The sequence below is a fragment of the Accipiter gentilis genome, chromosome Z, assembly GCF_929443795.1.
Source record: "Accipiter gentilis chromosome Z, bAccGen1.1, whole genome shotgun sequence".
In the NCBI taxonomy this organism is placed as follows: domain Eukaryota; kingdom Metazoa; phylum Chordata; class Aves; order Accipitriformes; family Accipitridae; genus Astur; species Astur gentilis.
In genome coordinates this window covers 64121179-64144921 of record NC_064919.1, presented here as the reverse complement: position 1 = coordinate 64144921, position 23743 = coordinate 64121179, and the positions used below count along the sequence as shown (strand labels likewise).

The following is a 23743-nucleotide window of genomic DNA, read 5'->3' as shown; positions in this document are numbered from 1 at the left end:
TTGTAAATACAGTGAAATTCTGAGATACTCAGTAATCAACTGCTCATCTTGCAACTGGTCTACTTGCTCTCCTCACAGAAGGTGATTTAATAAGTAACACTTCACTTGGTTGTCTTGTGTTACTACCGAAAGTATCAAGCCATTGGGTGTGAATAATGCCTTCTGTATATCATGAAGCATATAGAATCATTTAAGTTGGAAAAGACCTTTAAGAGCATTAAGTCCAGCTCTAAACCTAGCACTGCCAAGTCCACTGCTAAACCATGTCCCTAAGCACTGCATCTGCACATCTTAATACCTCCAGAGATGGTGACTCAAACACTTTCCTGGGCAGCCTGTTCCAGTGCTTGACAACCCTTTCGGTAAAGAAATTTTTGCCAACATCCAATTTAAACCTCCCTTGCCACAACTTGAGGCCATTTCCTCTTGTCCTATCACTTGTTACTTGGGAGAGGAGACCAACACCTGCTTCACTACAACCTCATTTCAGATAGCTGTAGAGAGCGATAAGGTCTCCCCTCAGCCTCCTTTTCTCCAGGCTAAACAACCCCAGTTCCCTCAGCTGCTCTTCCCAAGACTTGTTCTCTAGACCCTTGTCGTGGTTTCAGCTCAGCCCCATCCGGTAACAAAGGACCACGCAGACGCTCCCTCACTCCTCCCGCCCCCTCTGGTGGCATAGGGAGGAGACGGAGGAGAGTAAAAGAAAAAAACCTGGAACCTCGAGGGTTGAGATAAAGGCAGTTTACTGGGACAACACAAGGAAATTACAACAACAACAACGGTACTAATGAAAGAATACACAAAAAGAGTGATGCACAGTGCAACTGCTCAGCACCCGGGACCCGATGCTCCGACGCTTCCCCCCACCAAATGTTGAGACCACTCACCCGGCCCGTTCCCCATTTATATACTGAGCCTGATGTCACATGGTATGGAATAGCTCCTTGGCTAGTTCAGGTCAGCTGCCCTGGCTATGCACCCCCCACCCCACCCCCCCACCCCACCCCCCCCCCCCCCCCCCCCGCCGCCGATTCCTGTAAAAATTAACTCTATCCCAGCTGAACCCAGGACACCCTTCACCAGCTTTGTTGCTCTTCTTTGGATGCGCTCCAGTACCTCAGTGTCTTTCTTGTAGTGAGTGGCCCAAAACTGAACACAGTGCTCGAGGTGCGGCCTCACCAGTGCCCAGTACAGGGGGACAATCACCTCCCTGCTCCTGCTGGCCACACTATTTCTGATGCAGACCAGGATGCTGTTGGCCTACTTGGCCACCTGGACACATACTCAGCCGGCTGCCGACCAGCACCCCCAGGTCCTTTTCCACCAGGCAGCTTTCCAGCCACTCTTCCCCAAGCCTGTAGCGCTGCCTGGGGTTGTTGTGACCCAAGTGCAGGACCCGGCACTTGGTCCTGTTGAATCTCATACAGTTGGCTTTGGCCCATAGGTCTAGCCTGTCCAGATCTCTCTGTAGAGCGTTCCTGCCATCAAGCAGATCAACACTCCCACCCAACTTGGTGTCGTCTGCAAACTTACTGAGGGTGCACTTGATCCTCTCGTCCAGATCACTTATAATGGTATTAGACAGAACTGGCCCTAATACTGAGCCTTGGGGAACACCACTTGTGACCAGCTGCCATTCACCAAAACTCTTGGGGCCTGGCCATCCAACCAGTTTTTCACCCAGCAAAGAGTGCACACTTCCAAGCCATAAGCAGCCAGTTTCTCCAGGAGAATGCTGTGGGAAACAGTGTTAAAGGCTTTACTAAAATCCAGGTCAACAACATCCACAGCCTTTCCCTCATCCACTGAGTGGGTTAACTTGTCATAGGAGGAGATCAGGTTAGTCAAGCAGGAGCTGCCTTTCATAAACCCGTGCTGACTGGGCCTGATCACCTGGTTGTCCTGTATGTGCTGTGTGATGGCACTCAAGGTGATCTGCTCCATAACCTTCCCCAGCACCAAGGTCAGACTGACAGGCTTGTAGTTTCCTGAATCCTCCTTCCAGCCCTTTTTGTAAATATTACGACTGCTACTAGGAAGTAAGTAAATATACTGATGAAGAGCTTTGTTTCCACTCTGAAGGGTACATGTGTGTGTCATGGTTTAAGCCCAGCTGACAGAAAAGCACCACAAAACCGCTCGATCACTCCTCCCATCAGCAGTGGGATGAGGAGGAAAGAAAAGCTCATGGGTCAAGACAAGGACAGGGAGGGATCACTCACCGATTATGATCATGGACAAAAACCAGACTCAACTTGGGGAAAATCAATTTAATTTGCTACCAATCAAATCAAAACAAGGATAATGGGGAGTAAAACCAAATCTTAAAACACCTTCCACACACCCCTCCCTCCGTCCTGACTCAATTTCACTCCCAATTTTCTCCACCTTGTCGTCCTCCTTCTTCACTGACCTCGCTGTCTGCAGAGGTGTTCCTCTCACATCCCACTCCCCTCTCCGCTGCAGGTTTCCCCTCTTAAATACATTATCCCAGAGGCACTACCACTGTTGCTGATGGGCTCAGCCTTGGCCAGAGGCGGGTCTGACTTGGAGCCGGGGAAGCTTCTAGCAGCTTCTCACAGGAGCCACCCCTCCAGCCCTTCCCCTGCTACCAAAACCTCACGACACAAACTCAAACTTTGAGAACTATGGGTCGTGGAGAGGGACAGTGAAAGGACTGAGGATCAAACTTCCAGAATAAAACACTTTTTTCACATTTCTTTGCCTTACTGTCCAATTCAGTAGGATTATGAAGCTTTTTAGGTCTTTATGTATTTATTTATTTTGTGCATGTATATAAAACCAAAAATGCTAAGTCACATTGATCTCATCTGGTCATTACCGTCAACAGAGCCAGCAATTCTACTTTGGTATCAGGAAGAAAAAAGGTGATCTACTGTAGCTTCTGTTTTCTAATCTCCTTTTACCTATTTATTAGATGTGCCTCTAACACACTTAGATTACAGAGGGAAGGGACTTAATTCTTGACCTGTGCTTTGAAATTAAGACTTCAGGTGCAATTGTAGAGCACTGTGTTATGGTATCTTATACCGGCTGCAGCATAGCACTGTGGCATCTCACTGACTCTGTGACATTGCTCTCTGAGCACAGTTGGTTAGGTAATTGAGTGAAACAACTGCAGCTAGCATGAGACACTATAGAGCAAGAGGTAGATTGCAGTGTGTAAGAATGTTCAAGATGGAGTCTTAACCATGACAGAAGCCTTTGGCCATGAGCTTTGTTGCAGCTTTTGCTAGATGCAAATGCCAGGATGCTCAGGCTGGAGTGTAGGGCACTGAAGGATGTGGCAGGGACTTAAATCTTGGGTGCAGATAGATCTTGAGGAGATACCACAGGGCTAGTCTTGGAGGAGGAAGCATGCTTAAAGATCATGGTTTGGGGATACGTGAGGAGGTATTGTTCAGTATGACACTTAATAACAAAACATTGAAATAGACGTGCCAGCATTAGCATTTGTCCAGCTTGATGTGGATGGAGATGTTGCTGTGAATTTTTTTTCTTGAGTGCTAAATACTTGCAAAGCTGTCAGGGGCCAGCTGTGGTGTTTGGTGAATTCATCTCTGTATGGAATTACTGCCACTGTTGCTTCTGATCTTGGTCTGGCAACTAATAAAAATGGAGACAAAAAAGAGGACACTGGCTGCTTCTATCTAAAGGTAGAAATCTCTTCAGATAAGACTGCATGCTTGTGTTACTTGATATTCTCACTAGCATGTCTATAGATATTGCTGTTTTCATGAGAACAACTGTGCTGTTAATGGTAACTGCTATTGTATGGAAACTGCTTTTGGTATCAATATTAAAGCCTGTACATCATTGACTTAGCTACCAGCCTATGCAACCAAACCCATGCTTCCTCCTCACACCTGCTTTCAGGCTTCTGTGCCTTCAGAAATAAACTGTGTAATGTGCTCAATACCTAATGCCCCTTATTTCTGTTGTTTTTTTTTTGTTTTTTTTTGTTTCTGTTTTTTTTTTTTTTTCTTTAGAGATGTCTGTTTTCCCCAAGGTTGTTTCTTGGACTGCTTACCTGTTAAATGAAATAAGTCTCTGTCTCTTTCTGCTTCCTGGCCAGTTTTCTGCATGCTATGTACCTAAAATACCTTGCCTTAGATGAGAATAATTTAGGATCTTTTGGTTTTGTCCTTCAGCTCTCCTTGTTGATGTGAATCATGTTGGCCTTTGCAAAGAGCTAGTTTTCTGACTATCGTTTTATTTTGTTAGCTGACAATTGCAACTGACCTATTCCTCTGGAAAGGACATTCACCCTGCAAGGGTGTCATGGGTCCACTGCACGTGCTTTGCTGGTAATAACTGCAGTTTCTCTGAATGCATACCCTTTCCAGTGTGTAGATCTTTTTTTCCTTTTCTTTTCTTTTTTGCTTTTTAAATGAAAAATAGTTCTGGCTCTGAGATACTGACCCTGATCCTAGCCTTTTCTTTTTCTGTGGTTTGTCTGCCCTTGTTAGACAATCCTTTCTGGAGCAGTACATACAGCTGATGTTTGCAGAAGGTTTTTTTTTTTTTTTTATCAGCTGGAATGCAATACAAAGGGGCATAAGGTTATGATGTAATGAAAAACCGGTATACATACAGTCTAGTGTCTCTGCTTACTTCAAATGCTCTATATTGAATTCTTCTGCAGTGAAAGAATTGGGCTTCTCTTTACTCTCATCTTTATTCTTACTTCTAATTCCAGTTAGTTTTTTTTGCATGCAGTGTCCCAGCAGCTTTTGTTAATCTCCTGCTGATCTCAGTTGCACCTTCAAGGTAGCTCTCTTCATATGTTAACACGTCCCAATGATGAACTTTCATCCCTACTTGACCTTACCTACTAGGCTTTGCTGGCAGTTCCACCATAAAGAGCCTTAGCAGCAGAGTGGCATATAGAGTCTCCAGTCCAGCTATTCTCTTCAGTGACCCATTTCACATCAGCCCAGCTCTGAGTTCATCAGAACGGCTGACATCAGACTGGCTATGACCCTCCTGCTCCCACAGCAGCTATGTTTAACCTGGATCATTTCAGTGTTGGGTTTTACAGAATAGAGCCACACACAATTGTCCAGGTATGGTAGAGGGAGTAGTGAACTCTGGCTTCAGGGCAGCAATGAGCTGGTGGGAGAGCTGAGGAGGGAGGAGCTCCTGAATCTGGTTACTACTGAAGTCTTCATGGTAGGAAGCCATGGCATGACTTGCATCCAGACGTGTTCCTTGTCCAAGCAAGGAGGTGAAGCCTCTGGTACCAAGTGACTAGCAGCACAAAAGCGAGTGGAATGTATTTATGATTAAAAAAATAACTGAAATGTCCTTTGTTTTTCACACAGGGGATAATGAATCTGGTAGCTGTCTTGAGTTCTACTGCCTGTTAGTATCAAAACTGCTATGGATTCTCTGTAATCCAGCAGTGTATCGTGTATCTGCTGATGTTAAACCTGCCAAAAGGCAGTATTGCATTGTCTACCCATCTGATTATTTCGTGCTAATAAAATGAACTGTTAATACATTCTGATTCAGTCTTGTACTGGTGTACCAACACGGCTAGTGTCATTGGAGGCACAGCCCACATAAGTATTTTAATAGTCTGAAGACTTTTTACTTTGTCATAGGATGAATCACATCAATTTAGGTATACTTTTATGCTTCTGAAATGGTATCTGTGTTGTACTGGGATTTTTCCAGGTGTAACCTATGTTTATCACAGTTCTTAACTGCTCCTGAAATACATTCTGGAGGGAAGACAGGAAAGTAAAAAAATTGCTAATAACAGAGAAGAATTCGAGTTTCTCAGTTTGGTACAGGATCTCATGTTACGTGGGTTAATAACTTTAGGAAGAGAGAAGGCAGGGCCTCTGAAGATCAGCACCTTTGCTAGCTACCATTGGTACCAAGCCGTGATAGAAAGGAGACCCTTTTCAAGCATCCATTTTTTAACTATATTAAAGTTTATGTTAAATGATAATGGGAAGGGCATTGAGAGATTTAAAAAGAAATTACTAAACGTTTCAAGAGTATCTCCCAAAAGGAGAAGTGGTAAGGTTGCCCAACTGTAGTACTTACTGCTCATTTTAGTCAGTTACACCAGTAATTTAATGGAGTGTTATCAAAAAACATTACCATCAGCAGAAAAGCCTTCTGCAGCTGTAACCAAATGTTTTATGCAAGTTGTCATAGTTTAAGCCCAGCTGGTAACAAAGCACCATGAAGCCGCACTTTCGTTCCTCCCATCAGCAGTGGGATGAGGAGGAAAGAAAAACTCGTGGGTCAAGACAAGGACAGGAAGGGATCACTAAACAGCTATAATCATGGGCAAAAGACAGGCTCAACTTGGGGAAAAAACAGAACCAATTTAATTTACTAGCACTCAAATCAAAACAAGGATACTGAGAAGTAAAACCAAACCTTAGAATACCTTCCCCTGCCCCTCCCTCCCTACTGGTTCAACACCACTCCCAATTTTCTCTACCTTCTCCCTTCCATTGGTACAGAGGGACATGGGGGTTGTGGTCAGTTCATCACACCTTGTCTCTGCCGCTCCTTCCTCCTCAGGGGGAGGACTCCTCACTCTTCTCCTGCTCCAGCGTAGTGTCCCTCCCACAGGAGACAGTTCTCCATGTACTTCTTCAACGTGGGTCCTTCCCACAGGCTGCAGTTCTTCAAAAACTGCTCCAACGTGGGTCCTTTGTGTGGGCTGCAGTCCTTCAGTCACAGACTGCTCCAGCACGGGCTTTCCCACAGACTCACGGCCATCTTGAGGGGCACCCCCTGCTCTGGTGTGGGGTCCTCCCTGGGCTGCAGGTGGGCATCTGCTCCCCCGCTCCCCTCCATGGCCTGGGGGGGGACAGCCTGCCGCCTCACCACGGGCTGCAGGGGCATTCCCTCCTTCCCTGCTCCTCCTCCCCTCCTTCCTCACTGTCCTCGCTGTCTGCAGAGGGGTTTCTCTCACATCCCACTGCCCTCCTCTGGTGCAGGTTTCCCTTCTTGAATCTGTTATCCCAGAGGTGCCACTGCCGTTGCTGATGGCCAGAGGCAGGTCTGACTTGGAGCCAGGGAAGCTTCTACCAGCTTCTCACAGGAGCCACCCCTGCAGCCCCTCCCCCACTACCAAAAAACCCCGCCACACAAACCCAAAATACAGTGTTAGGTAACTACTTTTTCTATAATGCTGATTCTATTAATTAAGGTTAGTTTGCACTACTCCTCCTATCTTTGATTTGGTGGATATGATGTAATGTTTCCATGGTGGCTATAATCTCTGATGATTTCCATGAGATCTTTTTGAGTTACAGAGCTAGCCCTGCATGGTGTCTTGCTGAGAGTGGAAGCCTTTTTGTTAAGGAGGGGTAAAAATGAAGTTTTGAAAAGCAGAGTCTTAAGATGTTGAGAAATATTTGACAACTTGAGTAGAATTGTATTTTCAGTTAAAGAACCCTGCGGATAACTTTTCAGAAATACAAGCAAGTCTATCTTGCATTTGTAAAATATTCTGACTTTTTTTGGAGAAGAATCCCAGAAGGAATTGTGTGCTGGTTCTGAAAGTGAGAAAGAAAGGGAAACAGTCTCATGAATTTTCATCCTCTGCCTCCTGTGATTTGGAGTAGGCTTTTGACCCATACCTTCTCCCCATCAGATGCATATCTGAAATAGCTGACTATAGAGTTCATATTCGGTACAGCAGTGAGGGGCTGTAGAAATTGGAAGCTTTGTGGAGTCACTGAGACAAAGTAAAGTATCTTGGAGAAGAAACTAAATGACAGGTCTTCTGCCTACTGGATGTTCAGGAGGTAGAGGATTTTGAACCAGTATCTTTCATATCCTGGACAAATCTTTGACTGTTGTGCTGTGTGGGATATGGACAGCGTTGGCTAAGTATCTTTTGTCTTCTTTTCTTCCTGATTTCAATAACAGTTCTCATGTTGCATATTAATTAAAACTTTGCTTTCCTCTGTACATACTTAAAAGTGGTGAAGAGAGCACAAAGCCAAAAAAAGAAACTCTTCAGGTTAATTCAAGTTCTTTGACCAGAAACAGTACTGTATTTTAAAACTAGCTTAAAAAAAATGCGGTTACAGGCAAACCCAAGATTTACTTCAGTTTTGGCTGGTTGGCACAATTATTCACACAGCTTAGTGTTTTGGGACTTCTTCCTGCACTACCTTGTTTTCGTGTGTGTGTATGTTAGTAGAAAATGCTCTCTCTGAATTCTAACAGAAGCAAGGGTGTGTAGAAGTGTTACTGTTATCAGGTTATCACCTGTTAATGTATAAATAGTTCTTTAGATTTTATGGTACTGATGGAAGGATTGGAGGGGTTTTTTTTGGTGTATTTTGGTTGTGCTCTGACATATTTTAATTTTAGTTATTATGTGTGTTCTCCCTTCCTCCCAAGACTTAAACAATCTGCCTAAACCATCCTTGTTTCCTGTCTTAATAGTACTTCTGTAATGTTTGTGAAGTTAATGAGCATGTTATTTCTTGTGGTTCCCCTGGAGTTTCTAGAAATGATGGAGTAGATGCTTAATCTTCAGTCCTGTTTGTGACAAATTATCTCCTGAAAATTCAGATGCCATATTTGGTAGAATTCATACAGAAAATTAACTTAGAAGTTTTCTTAATTTTGAAAGCGAACAGAACAAGTGCTATTGTTTTGGGTGGTTAAAACATTGCAAGGCTGTTTAATTTGAAAGTATGTATTTAGGCTGTCAAGAAATAGGGGTAAGTTGAATCAGTTTCTAGAAAAGCTGTTCATCCTAGTAGGTAAATTCAGAATTTTTCTTAGATGTGTTGGAGTAGCACCTTTTCAGTATGGCTTTATGATGTCTGAAGAGTATCAATAAGATTTCAGTGAAGGGGAAAGTGTGAGTGTGAAAGAGAAATAAAACTTCTCCAATAATGTGCTCTGCTGAAAGCCTGAGAGGCAGGAAGACCGGCTAAAGAAATAGAAATCAGTAGTATTCTTTCCTTTCATTGTAGGAAAAGGAGATACAAATACAAGTTTTTGCTTACTAAAATTTCAGATTATACAGTATGGTTATTCATTATATTATTATATGTTTTTGCTTAAACTTTGTAATTGTTTCTAGTTTCAATTTTCTTTTTTTTGTACTCAAGCAGTTTGGGTATGTGGAAGTAATTTTTTTTTTCTTGAAAGGTGAGCAGCTCCATCCATGTAGGAGAACGTTAGGGGCAGTCTGGTCCCAGTTCTACAGGTTGCTTGGTACTGATTTTAATCAGTGAGCAGGAACCACAAGAAACAGCAAGAATAAACAACCAAATGGTACACTGTTTGAAGCCTAGGAGGCAGTCCTCCCTTTGCAGCTTCAGCAAATGAAGGTAGTTTTAAGACTGGCTGCAGTGAGGTATTATCCTAAATAGTTTTGCACATGTGATGAAGAGTATTGTGCTTCTATTTTTTCAATTGAATGCTCTTTCAAATTTCTCTTTCTAAGAGAAAATGCTTATGTTTTACATGTGTGAGGCTGCTATTTCTCAAGTTTTCTCAGGAAAATGTATTTGTCTCTGTGAGGTAAAAATCTCTAAAACATAAGGTGGTTGATAGACTGTTGAACCTCTGGATGAAGAATGTGAAAGTAAGAAGTTGCATTTTATTAGAGGAGATACTGGTCTTTGGGATAGTGTGAATCCACCTGGGTGGAATGGCTAGTGGGTTGGGTTCTCTTGTATGTAACTTCTTAAATTGGTACAGAAAATGTAAGATAATGTATATACTTGGGAAGAGTGAAGTGAATGGGTTTTTAACTTTAACGTGTATCTAGAAATGAAGGAGGCATGTGTACATGTGTGTAAGTATGTGTGTTTATTGTAGGCAGTGTCATTAAATGCATATTAATAATACATATACAAAACCATCATGGGGCTGCTTCTAGCAAAAGCTTCATTTTTGTGATATTTGTACAGTGGTATTGTTGAAATTGATTTAATAAAGCTTTTACAAAGTTAGTGAAAATACAGTTCAGTTAAATACTCTCCCTCTCCCTTCTCCGACATCCTCCATTCCATCCCCTCCACGATCCATGTCCCTCCTTTTCTCTGTTCTTCCTCCCCTTTCTCCATTCACTGTCAGGAAGGGACGCCTCAGAAGAGTCATTTCAGCTCAGCACGCCACCGTCAGAGACTAGTGGAACCAACAGCTACAAAAGTGAGTGCCTTTATTGAAGGACCATTTTTAAAATGGAATGTTGTGTCAGCATAGTATTTGTTACTAAAGAGAAGCTCTTCTCTGTGCTTGGTGGGAGATACAGTTACTTTTACTCATCTCCAAGTGGTAGAATCACTGTCTCTAAAAGTGAACTTCAGCACTGGAGAGATTCATATTCAAGTGCAGCTGTTGTACTTCCTTTAAAAAGTTGGGGTGAGTTTTTTTTTATCTGCAAAGTGAAATAGAAGCTGTATGAAGTGTTCTACTTTGGTTTTGTAACTGTACGTGATGTCTGTTTTCTTAAACATGTGCAATTCATTTGTCTCATTCTTAAAAGGCTTTCACAATAAAAATTTGGCAGGGATATGGAAAATAATCAAATAGTCTATTATCAAGCTGTGATACGAAGTTTCAGAGTTAAAAAAAAAGACGACTTTGGCATCAGAAGATGATATTGGCAGATAGTAGTAGCAGTACTGGTTAGTTCATAAGATTGTTCCACCTTATTAGAGATATGTTTTTTGTTAACAGTACACAAAAAAGTTTGAGGTATTCAGTGAGCATGGTGTTATTATGGAAATTTTATTCTCTAGGCTAATAAAATGCACTATAATGCATATTTTAGAGTATCAGTAACTGTTCAACTGTATCTGGGTTTTGCTACTTTTTGTGAGAGTCCAGCAAAAATGAAACTGTGTATCCATTACTACCACCTCCCAGAAATCTCATTCTCTACTTTCCGTTAGATTTAGATACTTGCAGAATTGATCACAATATTTAGATACAGCCTTTGATACAGGTTGAAGTAGATCAATGGTAGTAGTCATGATCTTGGAAGAAAAGCCCTGGTTTTATGAAAGGAAAAAAGTGGACACATGTTGTCTTGTCTTGCATTCTAAATTATGACTCCAGTCATGGTTATCAGACTGATTCTTTCTGTTGCTAAATGTGTTGACCAATTAAGTATTAGTTGCGTTGGTTTTTACTGTTGCCAGCTTGTATTGTTTACTCCTTTTAGCCTGTAACAGCACTTTTGATATTAAGCTATCCTTTTGGGGGTCTGGGGAAAGGCATTTGAGGAAGGGCCGAGACCAATTGTATGAGGTTCAACAAGGCCAAGTGCGGGTCCTGCACTTGGGTCACAACAACCCCATGCAGTGCTACAGGCTTGGGGAAGAGTGGCTGGAAAGCTGCCCGGCAGAGAAAGACCTGGGGGGGTGCTGGTTGACAGCCGGCTGAGTATGAGCCAGTGGTGTACCCAGGTGGCCAAGAAGGCCAATGGCATCCTGGCCTGTATCAGAAATAGTGTGGCCAGCAGGAGCAGGGAGGTGATTGTTCCCCTGTATTCAGCACTGGTGAGGCTGCACCTTGAGTACTGTGTTCAGTTTTGGGCCCCTCACTACAGGAAAGATGTTGAGGTGTTGGAGCATGTCCAAAGAAGAGCAGCAAAGCTGGTGAAGAGTCTACAGCACAAGTCCTATGAGGAGCAGCTGAGGGAACTGGGGTTGTTTAGCCTGGAGAAAAAGAGGCTGAGGGGCCTTATTGCTCCCTACAACTATCTGAAAGGAGGTTGTAGTGAGGTGGGTGCTGGTCTCTTCTATCAAGTAACTATTGATAGGACAAGAGGAAATGGCCTCAAGTTGTGGCAGGGGAGGTTTAGATTGGATATTAGGAAAAATTTCTTTACTGAAAGGGTTGTCAGCCATTGGAACAGACTGCCTAGGGAAGTCGTGTCACCATCCTTGGAGGTATTCAAAAAACACATAGACAAGGCACTTCAGAACATGGTTTAGTGGGCATGGTTGATGGTTGGACTTGATGATCTTAAAGGTTTTTTCCAACCTAAACGATTCTATTGTTCTATGATTTCAGGGGTTACAGATGCAAAAGTGATTGAAGTATATATTGAACAAAAAAAAAAAAAGAGGATTAGTTAGGTAAGAGCAGAAATTAATGTTAAGTGACTCTGTACTGTTTCTTAAGGAGCCCATTCTCTTGAAGAGCCACTTTCTGTGTGCGTTAATGTTACGCTAGAATCACTCAAGGTAGTTACCTCAGTGTGGAAGGCCAAAGGAAAAATGGATACTGAAGTGCAATTCTGTGGACATAAGCTATGCTAGCTTTTGGTCCCTCCTCTTACCTAGTTTTCCAGCAGTTTTCCACCATACCCCAGTGCCCTATTGTACCCCTTCATGCACCTTGGGAAAGGTAGGTGTGCTGTCAAAACTTCAATCTGGTAGCTGCAGAGCAACCTTCTCAGTATTTGCACTTCTGTTTTGTTTGGGACAGAAGGACCAGAAAGGGTCTTGCTTGGTGTTTCCAGGGCCCTTAGCCACCGCTCTTTAGTCAGTGTCTTTGCTGCTTGGAAGACATCCAGATGCACTGGGAGCAAGTCAGTTGGCAGCTCAGCGCTGCTGGATAACCAGCCCAGCATCTAGAGAGGTACTGTTATCACAGACCACATCATTTGTCATGTCTCCCCTTACAACCATTGTCAGCAGCTTCAGAATGACCATCTGCTTGGAAAAGACTCTTCAGCACACAGTGGGAACATAGCTCTGGTTGAGTGTTTTGTTTTGATTACAGTGTGTCTGTAGGGAAGAGAAAGGAGGCAAGCAAGAATCACTGCTTCATTGCTAATATGGTCTGACAGAAGAGAAAAACTGCAAGTTCGTGTTTCCAGGGGCATGGACCAGCCTGCAGATCACCCACCTAATCCCTTTTCTCACTGTCCATGCAAGAGAATGGTGAAAACCTGGACCAGTAGTCTTCTGAGTCCTGTTCTTTGAGAACCTTTCACTAAGTGGGTAGTATTTCCACACGGCAATGCAATAAAACTACTTCTGACAGGCACCTGCACCCATCTGTGCTGACAGCCCTTCCCTTTTTCATCTCCGGTACACACTTCTCAGTGAAGAATAGCTGCCATGCTTTATGTCCTAGATATATATGCCTTTTTTTCTTGCCCACCACCCTTGCTATGTTCTTGGAATCAACTGCTACAGCTGAAACAACTACTCTCCTGGTCTGATGAAGTAACTTGAGGTAATAATTTCTGCATGTTTCCCACTCCTTCCTATGTGCCTTTCCCTTCTTTTGTGCCTGGATCAAACTCAGGGGCTTGGCCTATGTGCTTTTGCATCATACTTCTTTAGGTCTCAAGTCTGGGAAATCATGATCACCCATGATCAGACCACAGTCAGAGTGACCCAGCTGATGGAAGGTAGGATCTGGAATAGGCCTTGGCAGCTCTACAGCTGTCCTTCAGAAGGAAGTTTTGGAGTGGGGGTATTGGCTTGTGATTCTGGGACAAGGGGGGCATAGGTTGCTGCTTTGCATGAGACAGGCCCTGGGAGCAGACATGAGAGCAGTGAGAGGGCTGTGTTCAGCACCTTTGCTCAGGACTTTTGGGGCTGTACTGTACTACTATTCTGTGAACTGAGGCTACTCAAGAGAAGGGATGAAGACAAACCTGTCCTGCAGCAGGTGCTACAGCTAGTTGTGTGCTGGTGGGAGGAGTAGCCCAAGGTTACCTGAGCAGATCTGGCTGGGGAGAAGTGTGGCACACAGCATTGTGTAATAAGCAAGGGTGATACACTGTGTTCTTCAGAGGCTCATCTGTGTTCCAAGGGCATACTTCAGGCAGTGTGAGATTCTCAGTATTTGCCATTCAGATCACTGTAAAAGCAGAGTAGGGAAGTGCTCTTAGCACAGAGCCTCTGAGAGACAAACTCTGTCTTTCCCTTGTACTCCTGTTTGCACTTCATGAACTACAGTTTTCTGGCAGACTCACCTGCAGACAGCTGCAAGTCAGTAGGAGTATCACCAGAGTCCTGTCACCCTTCTTCCTTCCTGTTGTGTGGCATTAGGGACCCTTACCAGTAGTTGCTGTGACAACCTGACCAGCACTCTGCTTGAAGGAATCCATTTTCCAGCTGGAAAACTTGGGCTCTGGTCATCTCAAAAGGCAACAGCAGTGCAGCCTGTCTCCAAGCCCTACCAAAGAATTAGCCTGCATACTCCACGTACCTCCAAAGACACACCTGCTGCACTGCCCTCTTGGCAGCCCCCTCCAACACTCGGGCTCGTAGGGCATTGATCATCCAGTCTTGGGGACCAGGGAAGCTGTCCTGATCAAGACTAGGAGGACAGGGGTGAGAGTCAGTTGTGCAGGTAATTCCAGAGTAGGAAGCTGTAGAAAGGCAACAGGACTGGCAAAACTTCTCCAGCACCTTGTTCTGTCACACTCCTTGTTCTGAATTTATTGCTTCAGGAAGAGCAGTTGCTCCTCGAGGTAGGGGTAGGTGCACAGAAGCCACCAGTCTCATGGTCTTACTGCTATCCTAACGCAGGAGCTACTTTGCCTGCTGCTTTTAGACTGAAGATGGTAAATTGTCATCAACAAAGCTGACATACCTTACTTAAAGCTCATTGATTCAGCTCTTTCTAGTTTAAAAAAACACAACAAAACAAAAAACCCCAAACAACAAAAAAACCCAAACCAAACAAGCTTGTTACTTTGAAATGGTATGTTGTCTCTTGGCTCTATAAAGACTGGTGGGATCTCTTTTATTGCTTTTGCCTTCCTGTGCAGCATCTGTTTGCCCAGGTGGCAGGATGTTATGGAAGCCCAGGCTACACAGCTTGCAGACTGTTGCCTTTATCAGGGACACTGTTTGGGGGTGAGGGAAGACCATCAAAGACCGGTAAAGGAATACTGGTTTTGTGCTTAGCAAAGCATCCTGATGGACTTGTAGGAGTGTTTCATTCTGCATGTCTGGTCCCTAGGTTTCCTGCGTCTGGCTCCTAAACTCATTGATATGGGAGAACAACTGGTTTTGGGAGACCTGGAAGCAAGGCAGTGCATCTCATGAAAGCAGCAGCAGTGATTCAGAGGACACTGGGGTACAACTTGCCCAGAAGATCCTCCACCTATGGTCAGCTGACTACAGGTGATTCACCTGCATCTTGGCATGCATTCTGCAGGTTGTCCTGGGCCCAGATGAGGTGCCTTTGTGGGTTAGTGATTCGGGTGACTCAAAGCAGCAAGGGACATGCTGTGTTGACTTCTGATGTGGAGACTAATGTTTCCTGAGGGAAGAGGATCTTGGCCTGTCCTGGCAAAAGATTGTAGAGTTTTAAAGATACGCTACTGTGAACTTCGCCAACTATGACCTTGTGTCCAACCTTGTGATTGGTTATCAATTTGATGCAAATCAAGGAGAGCTGCACTTCAAACAATGATGATGAGCCTCTTCTCTATAGATTTCTCTTTGGATCTCAATTTTAGGGCCTACAGCTGGTGATGGTTCTAGGTTCCTGTATTAGTCCCATCTGTGAAACCTCGTGTCTTCAGTCTTTTTTTGGGTCAAGCTTGGAAGTGGTTGGGACTGATACCTGCATCTGAGAGAAGAAGTAATAAAAATGTTTTGAGAGAGATAACTCTTGTTTTCTCCAGGTATTGGAAGAAATATTTCTTTCATCCATTCAGTACTGATTTGACTTGTGTCATGTTTTGGGCGTGGAAGTGACCATTTGACAGCAGAATGAGCAGCAACAGGCAGTGGCAGGAGTATTTAGTATGCTTACCTAAGTAGTGCTAAACAGCTGCTGAAAGACCTTTGGAAAGGACCTTTGAATAGGACCTTTATATATTTGTTGGTGTAATCACAGGGTGTGCAGAAAGTAGGCAAAATCAAAGAGCATAGCCAGTAGGTTGAGGGATATGATTATTCCCCTCTAACTGACACTAAAGAGATGCATCTGAAATAACTACATCCAGATTTGGCCCTCTGGTACAAGAAAGATGCTGCAGTTCATGATGTACAGGGAAGGGCTGAGGAGCTAGGTTTGTTCAGTGTTGCAAAGGCTGAGATGGGATTTAATGGCTGTCTTTCACTACCTAAGAGATGGATACAGAGAGTCATTCACAGAGGTGCACTGCAAAAAAGATGAGAGGAAACACTCACAGGTTGCCAGAAGGGAAAATCTGAATAGGGGGAACAAACTTTTCTCAATGAAGGTGTTTTAAGTGTTGGAACAAGTTATCCAGAGGGCTCCATCCTTGAAAGTACTCCAGACTTGACTGGCAAAGGCCTTGAGCAACCTGATCTCACTTTGAAGTTAGTCCTGCTTTGAGTGGACAGTTGGACCAGAGGTCCTTTCCAGCCTGTTATTCTCTGATTGAAGGATGTGGTGCTTGCTGCATGCTAGCCTCTTCCTGCTCTGTAGTGACACAAAGCTCTCAAGTGGCCTTTTCACTATAGCATCTTCTAGCTGATAAACAGTGTAGATGGTACAAAAGATGCTGGAACATTGTAGATTCTAACTAGTCTGCTTCAAGCCACAAAGCAGGGTTTGTTCTCAGACATACATAAAACCAGTATAGATCTAGTTGCTACATATCTTTTGCTGTATGTATTACATTATCTGGTGGTGCCTTGAAATAGAAATTTAATTTAAATGGTTGCTGGGTAATTTGTTTGCTAGCACTTCTTGTGGGTAACAAATACAAACACAGGTAGGCAACATTAAAGAAAGTGCTGCAGGAGTAATGAACTGAAGGGTGAAATAAAATACTCATTTATAAAGCTAGCGAAGGTAACAGTCAAATATAAAAATCAATTTGATATGGGAGCATGGAGGTTGAGAAGGAGTTGTAAGGGAAAACATTCAGACTATTTTCAAATTCTTGTTGTATTTCAATACATAATAAGAATAAAGCTGTATTCCAGATAGTTTGCCAGTATAAATAGGGAACACTAGCAGTTATAAAGATGACTTTGAATTTTGTTAGCTTGGAAAAAACACTGATAGTAGAATGAATCAAATGAAAAATTCCAAGCTGTTTGTGAAGAGAGAGGACATTTCAGCAGAGATAGACTTTGTTTGTTTTTAAGTCATTCTGGTGTCAGTACCTTATCAATTCGTTACACAGCATGGTAATCTTTCCTTAACTTATACTGAACAATTTCTGCAGCATCTGTAAAGAAAGATTTAAAAAAACAGTCTTTCTTGCTTAGGAAGTAATTTCTGGAGTTACAGTAGTCACTACTATACATGTTCTACTTTCTAAGCTGATAAAAAATTTCTAGAACTGTTTTCTTCTCTGCCTACCTCAGTGACTCATGACTTGTAAAGAAGTAGTTTGCTGTTGAGAACTGTGTCTGCACCTGCTAAACCTAGACTGAAGGTCTTAAGTAGGTGGGAAGCCTCAGTAAAAATAATTATTTACTTATGGCTATCAATAATAAATGGCTAGATGGATCAGATGCATTGTATATCTTTCTAGGCTACATCTTAAGTATGTTCTAAACCCACATGCATTCTTAGAACTTTACTGCTTGTTGCCATAAACTCAAATTGAAGAGTCTACTCCAAGAGTAGGATATTACTGTAATTTGTTTATCACAGGATCTGCTCATTTGAAAAAGAAATCATCCAGTAGGCAAGGGAGTGCAGAGAAAGAAGTACTATTCCCTAGCACTCCTCTCTGGCAACAGCTGATAGAAGTTTGATTTGATGGCCAATTGATTGCTAGAAAGTTATATTTACCAAAGGTTAGAGAGTCTGGCAGACATATAAATAGAAGCAGAAGATCGTTTGCAGTCAGATATTACAAATGGATCCTCTCTTTGGCAAGTTAAGGTTGCCTTCCTTATAAAATTAACCTCCTGAATAAGTCAGTCAGTAGTGTATTATCCATTGTACTAGATATAACCTACCCCAAACAAAATAAAAACAAAACAAAAATAAATGCACAGTACTCAGTTTTCTCCTTACTAAAACTTCAGTTTTGTAGAAGGTAATACCAAGTTAGATGTTGGCAGCTGTTACTTCAAATGTGTGGCCTCCATCTCAATGATGCTTGCATGCCTTCCAATTGATTAAAAATAGAAACAGCTGTAGTAGAAATAGTATTGGAAATTGTTTGGCTAGCATAAATGCTAGTATGTGTGTAAAAGAATATTACAGAAATGTAAAGTTAGTCTTAAGATATGGTTAAATTAGTGGACATACATCCTTATTTAGCTGTGGGACATCTGCATAGTGTGGGCACAAAAAAAGTGGTGGAGTGGGACCAAACTGTGGGCTAGAATTTGAAATGTTTACAAGAACTGGGGCAGGGGGGGAACCAGTGTTGGGAGGTATTTCAACCATACTGAGATGATATTTTTGTCATCAAAAAGGGCTTTTTTTTTCCGTGAGAACAATTTTATTCTGCATGTACTTATCTTCACTAATGAAATTACCACAGAAAATACACTGGTGCTTTCCTGTACTTCAGTATCTTGGTGACATGACTGCAGGAAAGGTGAAAGCTGCTGGAATTAGCCTGCCAGATGACTCACATAAATCAGTATAGGAACTAGGAGGAATTTTTTTTGCTACTCCCTATTGCAGACTCTGTTCAGAATTGGGTTGCCTCCTGCTGGCTTAAAAACAGCTAGAAAGTGTAGAGAAGAAACTATAGTTGGCTACTCTTTAACTTTTGTTTCATGGTGAATAGATGCATAACTGATGGTGTTTGTCCTAATCCTTTTTTTATCCTTTGTTTTTGTTTGTTTGTTTTTGTGAGTCTTTGAGACTAGTCACACAGGAAATCTCTGTGCCTTTGGAAAGTTCTTCCCATTAATTAGTAGATATTTCATGACAGAAACTTGCAGACAAACATACTAGATAGAGTTATAAATTCAAGTAACCTTCACTTATCCTGTTAGACCTTATTAAGGCAGTATAAATAGGATTATCAGTCAGGTAAAAGGGAATTTAAAAAATGTAATGCTTGCACAAAGTTAATACAGTTGCTGATGTGATTTACTGTAGTTTGACTTGGAACAATCCATCTGCCATATTGGACAAGGAGTGGGATGAAATTGGCTATAAAATGGCAATAAACCAAAAGATTATCTGGGTCCTAATCTCAATTTACCTAGAATGTTAGTCATCTAAACAAAAACTATAAAATATACCTGACTTTATTGCTAGCAGATACAGAGAGACCAAGTAATGGTATAAATTGTGGAAGAGGATTTATCACTGTTACATTTTTGCTTTCTGTGGGTAGGTAAGAAGGTAAGAAGGATTGGCTGTCCACTGTGGTTTTTAGCTGAAAACCTTGCCTAGACTGAAACAGTGAGTTATTTCATGTCAAGAGTTCACAAATTCTTATACACAGTGGTCCAGCACTGGTCTAGTAATTTGCGTTGTTCTGTCAAGGGTTTTTCCAGTGAAATTGTCAGGATTAAGAAGCTGGTGTTGTGCCTGAAGGTGGTCTTTGCTTCCTGCCTACATCAGAGTTTTTAGGCCAGTGACTAATGCAGCAGATATCTGTTGTTGCACACATGTTGAGACTTTCATATGAAAATAAAAATAGCAGACTGCTATTGTTTGTGTTATGAACCCTTTCTGATAAAGAAAGGAATAAATAAAAAAGCGCATTCAAATCCCGAAAGAAAAATTACCTTTTCCCTGCAGTGGATACTCAAAATTGAGATTGCAGCCAATTAGAGAACCTGGATAATGTCAGCAGGGAGAGCAGTGTAGTATCAATAAGGATCATGGGAATTTTGCCATATTGTCTTTGGAGAGGTTGAAATAAATTTTTCTTCCTTTGGTGTGTTGACTAGTAATTGAAGATTCATGCAACAGCTGGTGGTGAGGGTATCCTCTTGCCTACCATATAGGAAGCGGAGTAGCGACAGTAACCTTTTGCAATTCAGCAGCAAGCATGGCAAAGAAAGAGACAAGGTAGGAAACATGTTGAGAAGGCTGATGAAGAGCAATGTTAGGTTTATAATAGCGACAAAGACAAAAGATCATGAGAATGTGGGTCCCTATGCTAGAATGGGCTCTCCTTTGGGAGTGGCAGATGCTAGTGTGGATCTTTGAAAATTTTCAGGGCATTTAAAGCACTGTAGGAAATAATGGCATTTCAGCTTGTGAAAGAAACATGTGACTACAGTTTTGAAGTAAAAAAATAAAGTGTTCATTTTGACTAAGCTGTTTTCATAAATGGGGTTAATATTTACCTTGCTAGTCTCCAAAGAGTCTTAATTTTTCTAGTGTGACCCTTGCCCTAGAACTGGAACCTTTCTTCCACATCAGTGGAGTATATTATCAGTAAGCTGAGAGGTCAGCTGAACCAATCAAATTTGAATTTATAAATACTGATTAAAATGTCAACATTAAGCAAAATCTGTAATTTTAAGGCCTTTAATTTCATAAGGGGCAGAAGATCTGCAATCATTAACAGAGCAAATATAAATTAGCCTTTTTCTGCAAAAGAGCAGAAAGCAAAAAGGTAGTGTTTTGCCACTGCTGTTCCATGTGATTTTGTTTGGGGGGAAAAGTGAGTTATTTGCACCCTTTGATCCTTGCCTGCCTAAAATCTTTTCTTTACCCTTGTGTGTGAAGAGCAGCTGCAGAGCTGAGCTCTGTGAGTCCTAGAGTGGGGACTATGGGCACAAGAGTGCCTTGGCGAGACTCTTGTGACTCAATTCCTCAAGTTAACATGGCTTAGAACTTTGTTCCAGTGTACTTTTCCCTTTCAGCATACACAGTCTCTTCCATCTGATGATTGTGAATGTGTCAAGGTAGACCAAGGCCTATGTTTTGCTAGTGGTAAGCAGTCCTGGAAAAAAGAATAAATATATTTGAACTTTTTTTAGCCCCTTCTATCCTGTGCAAAAGGACTAACAAAAGCCGTTGCAATCAAAGCCTAAATGTAGGCAAGTCTCCTTCTGCTGAAGGCAGGCTTAATCATTTTGTCTTCTAGTTACCGATTTCAACAAAGTTTAGCAGCAGCTGCTGAACATACTTATTGTGTAATACAAAACATTGTATAATACAAAACATGGTCTGCAGCTGGGAAAAGGAAGGCAACTAGATTCCTGTGGCCGTAACGGTCTGCAGCAATTGTATTGTCAAGAAGTGCCAAAGCTGGCCGCTGTGTGCTGTGGCGTTGCTTTTTTCTTTAACTTTTTAATAGTAGGCAAAATCCTGTGTAGGTATGCCCCTATAAAAACCACTGCTTTCTGTTTGATGAAAGAACCTAGAGAATGAAACAGAACCTAGAGAAATCCTTGGCTTTAGCTGAAGTGGATTCAGGGTTTTCCAATTCTGGTAAGCTGTATTATTGTTTATATTTGTTCAGCTGAACAGTTGTACTGGCAGCTGTCATTTATGTCTTGTGTGATTATTTTTTTTCTTTCTCCTTTTATAGCACTCTTAAACTCTAAAGGTGGGAATATTTGTGTGAACTTGGTAGCTGGAATCTGTTTAGTATTGGTGTTTGAAACACTTTGCAGTGCATGCATTTTCTCCATTAGTCATGTGGTGATGTGGTACTTTGCCAAGAGGTGCAATAGACTGTACAACAGCAAGTCAGAATGGAGCGTGGATTTTCTAACACTGTGTTAGATGAATGATTTTGTGTACTTTGAGGTGGAAAGTTCATTCAGAATGTTCACACTTTTTTTGTTAAAGAAACATGGTTATTTATTGATTTTTAAAAAGTTGAGCTAAGAATGTAACATGGTAGGCAACAAACAAAACCTAAAGTAGTATTTTTCTACTGTATTTCAATAGTAAGTATTTGAAAGAAGTAAAGATCAGACCAGTAGAAAATGAATACAGAGATTTATTGAGTTAAAGTTGGCAGCAAATTGCTCTCTTTCAAAAGGGTTTGTGCTTCTCATTACAGGAGTTTTCACCTTTAATTATAGTAGCTACTTTCCAAATAAGCATTATTGTTGTAAGGAAGTAGAGTTGATGTGTTCTGCCATTGCTGCTTTTGGCTGAAAACTTGAGATATAGCAGAGATAATGTTATTAAGCATAGTCTGAATAATTCTTAACTGCATTACTCTTTCTTATTTGACCAGTAGGTTACTGATAGAGTATTTGGTGGTTTTTTTTTGTTGGTTTGTTATGTCTGTAAAGCATCGAGTAGTCATGGATTGAGGTGGTGTAGATTAGACATGCCAATAGGACTTTTTTTTTTTTTAAATTGGCATCTCTCCTTCTCATTTTCTGTGTTGGTGGATTTTATTCCCATAAAGGGTATGTTTGTAGCACTTTTGATTATTTTGTTCCCCCCCCCCCCCCCCCCCCCCCCCCCCCGCAAGTCAATATGATTTTTTTTTTTTTTTTGGTCTTTCCAAAGTAAATAAAGAGATTATACTCAAAACTTCTTCCAGTGACTGACTCCTGTAGTATCCTCTCTTTTCAGAGAGTATCTTTGACTACCAGGCATTAATTTAGAACTTTACTACTGTCTGTGAAGAAACCATTGTGGTATTTTGTCTACTTAAAAAAACCAAAGCTACTTACAACCTATGCATTCTGGCATAGGAGTTGTTCTTTGATTTCTGTTAATTTATTTCAAAATTTAGTTGAGTGTCATTTGTATTGTATCTCTTAGTGTAATTATTTCTGAGCAAGTTCTTTTGGTTGATGTTATTGCTGATCCTGTAATTGGAAAGGCTTCAGACTATAGTGTGGTTTGTAGGAAAATCCTTACTAATGCATGGAATCACTGAAATATTTCACCTTCTTCCATAGAGATTGGTGTTTTTTAATGCTATAAGAGAGTTTTGTAGAAGAATACTAGGCAAAGTAAAACATACTTAACTGCTGTTTACTTAGTTGAGTCTAGTCTGTTATAAATCTTAATGTTGTATCTGGTTCATCTACAGGAAAATACAAATAGATTATTTAAATTGCTTCTGTATTGTACATGATAAAGCAATCAATTTCTTTTTATTATATGTTTTTTATATGTAGCCTGTTAGGCATTCTTTTTGATCAGTTAATTTGCATTTAAATTGATAATGCCTAGTTTTAAGTAGGCACCTGGGTATTTCTTTTACATCACAATTCAGAACCCGTAGAGCAGACAGATATGTTTCTACTTTGAAAGATACAGTCAGCACTGCTTGTAACAAAAGCAGGGAAGTTAACTGAGGAGCTAAAAATGAATTGTATAGAACACAGAATATTGAATTAGATAAAATGTGACCTTTTCTGGTTACATCTGAGCTTAAGTGCCTCTTTACTTTTACAGTATAACCCCTGTTAAAATCTGCGGTAGTTGTTGCCAATTTCTGACTTCAAGTTCATTATTTCCAACCTTTTTTTTAGTGTTTAGGGATGTGAGGATGGTAAGTTACCATGCAGAATAACATCTTTGTACGTTGAAATGGACAGTTAAAAATATTTAAAAGAAGCCTTATGTTCTGTGCCAAGGAGTGTTCTGCAAGTGATATGGGAGAACTGTGAATGGAGTGTTCCCTGAGTAGCAGTGACAACCTTCCAGACCTTGCCCATGCAGAAGTGGCAATTTTTGTTCATGAAAATGCTTGTGAAGAGATGACCTTTGACCTAACTGATGAAGTTACCCACTAAGCAAAAACCCTGGTGAACTGCTGGCTGCGTCTGGATGACTAGAAAGAATATGAAAGCCTTCAGCTGAAAGGCAAAACATCAGACTTTACCACAAGGCATTAATAATGCCAAGTTCCTTGGCAGCCGGTGTGGAAAGACAGTGATCTTGACTGGGACTTATG

At 41.6% G+C, this 23743-nt stretch overlaps 1 protein-coding gene across 6 annotated transcripts in view; it reads left to right on the top strand.

Annotated features, from left to right (window-relative positions):
* Nucleotides 1–23743, top strand: part of MAST4 (microtubule associated serine/threonine kinase family member 4) — a 312156-nt gene that overhangs the window by 115050 nt on the left and 173363 nt on the right. For 3 of the 6 annotated variants that reach the window (XM_049796540.1, XM_049796539.1, XM_049796543.1), the window contains one exon: nt 10102–10176. The exons of the other annotated variants lie outside the window; for them this stretch is intronic. In XM_049796540.1, the coding sequence (XP_049652497.1) occupies nt 10102–10176 (75 nt within the window). The remainder of the gene's footprint in view (nt 1–10101; nt 10177–23743) is intronic. 6 annotated transcript variants of the gene reach the window in all.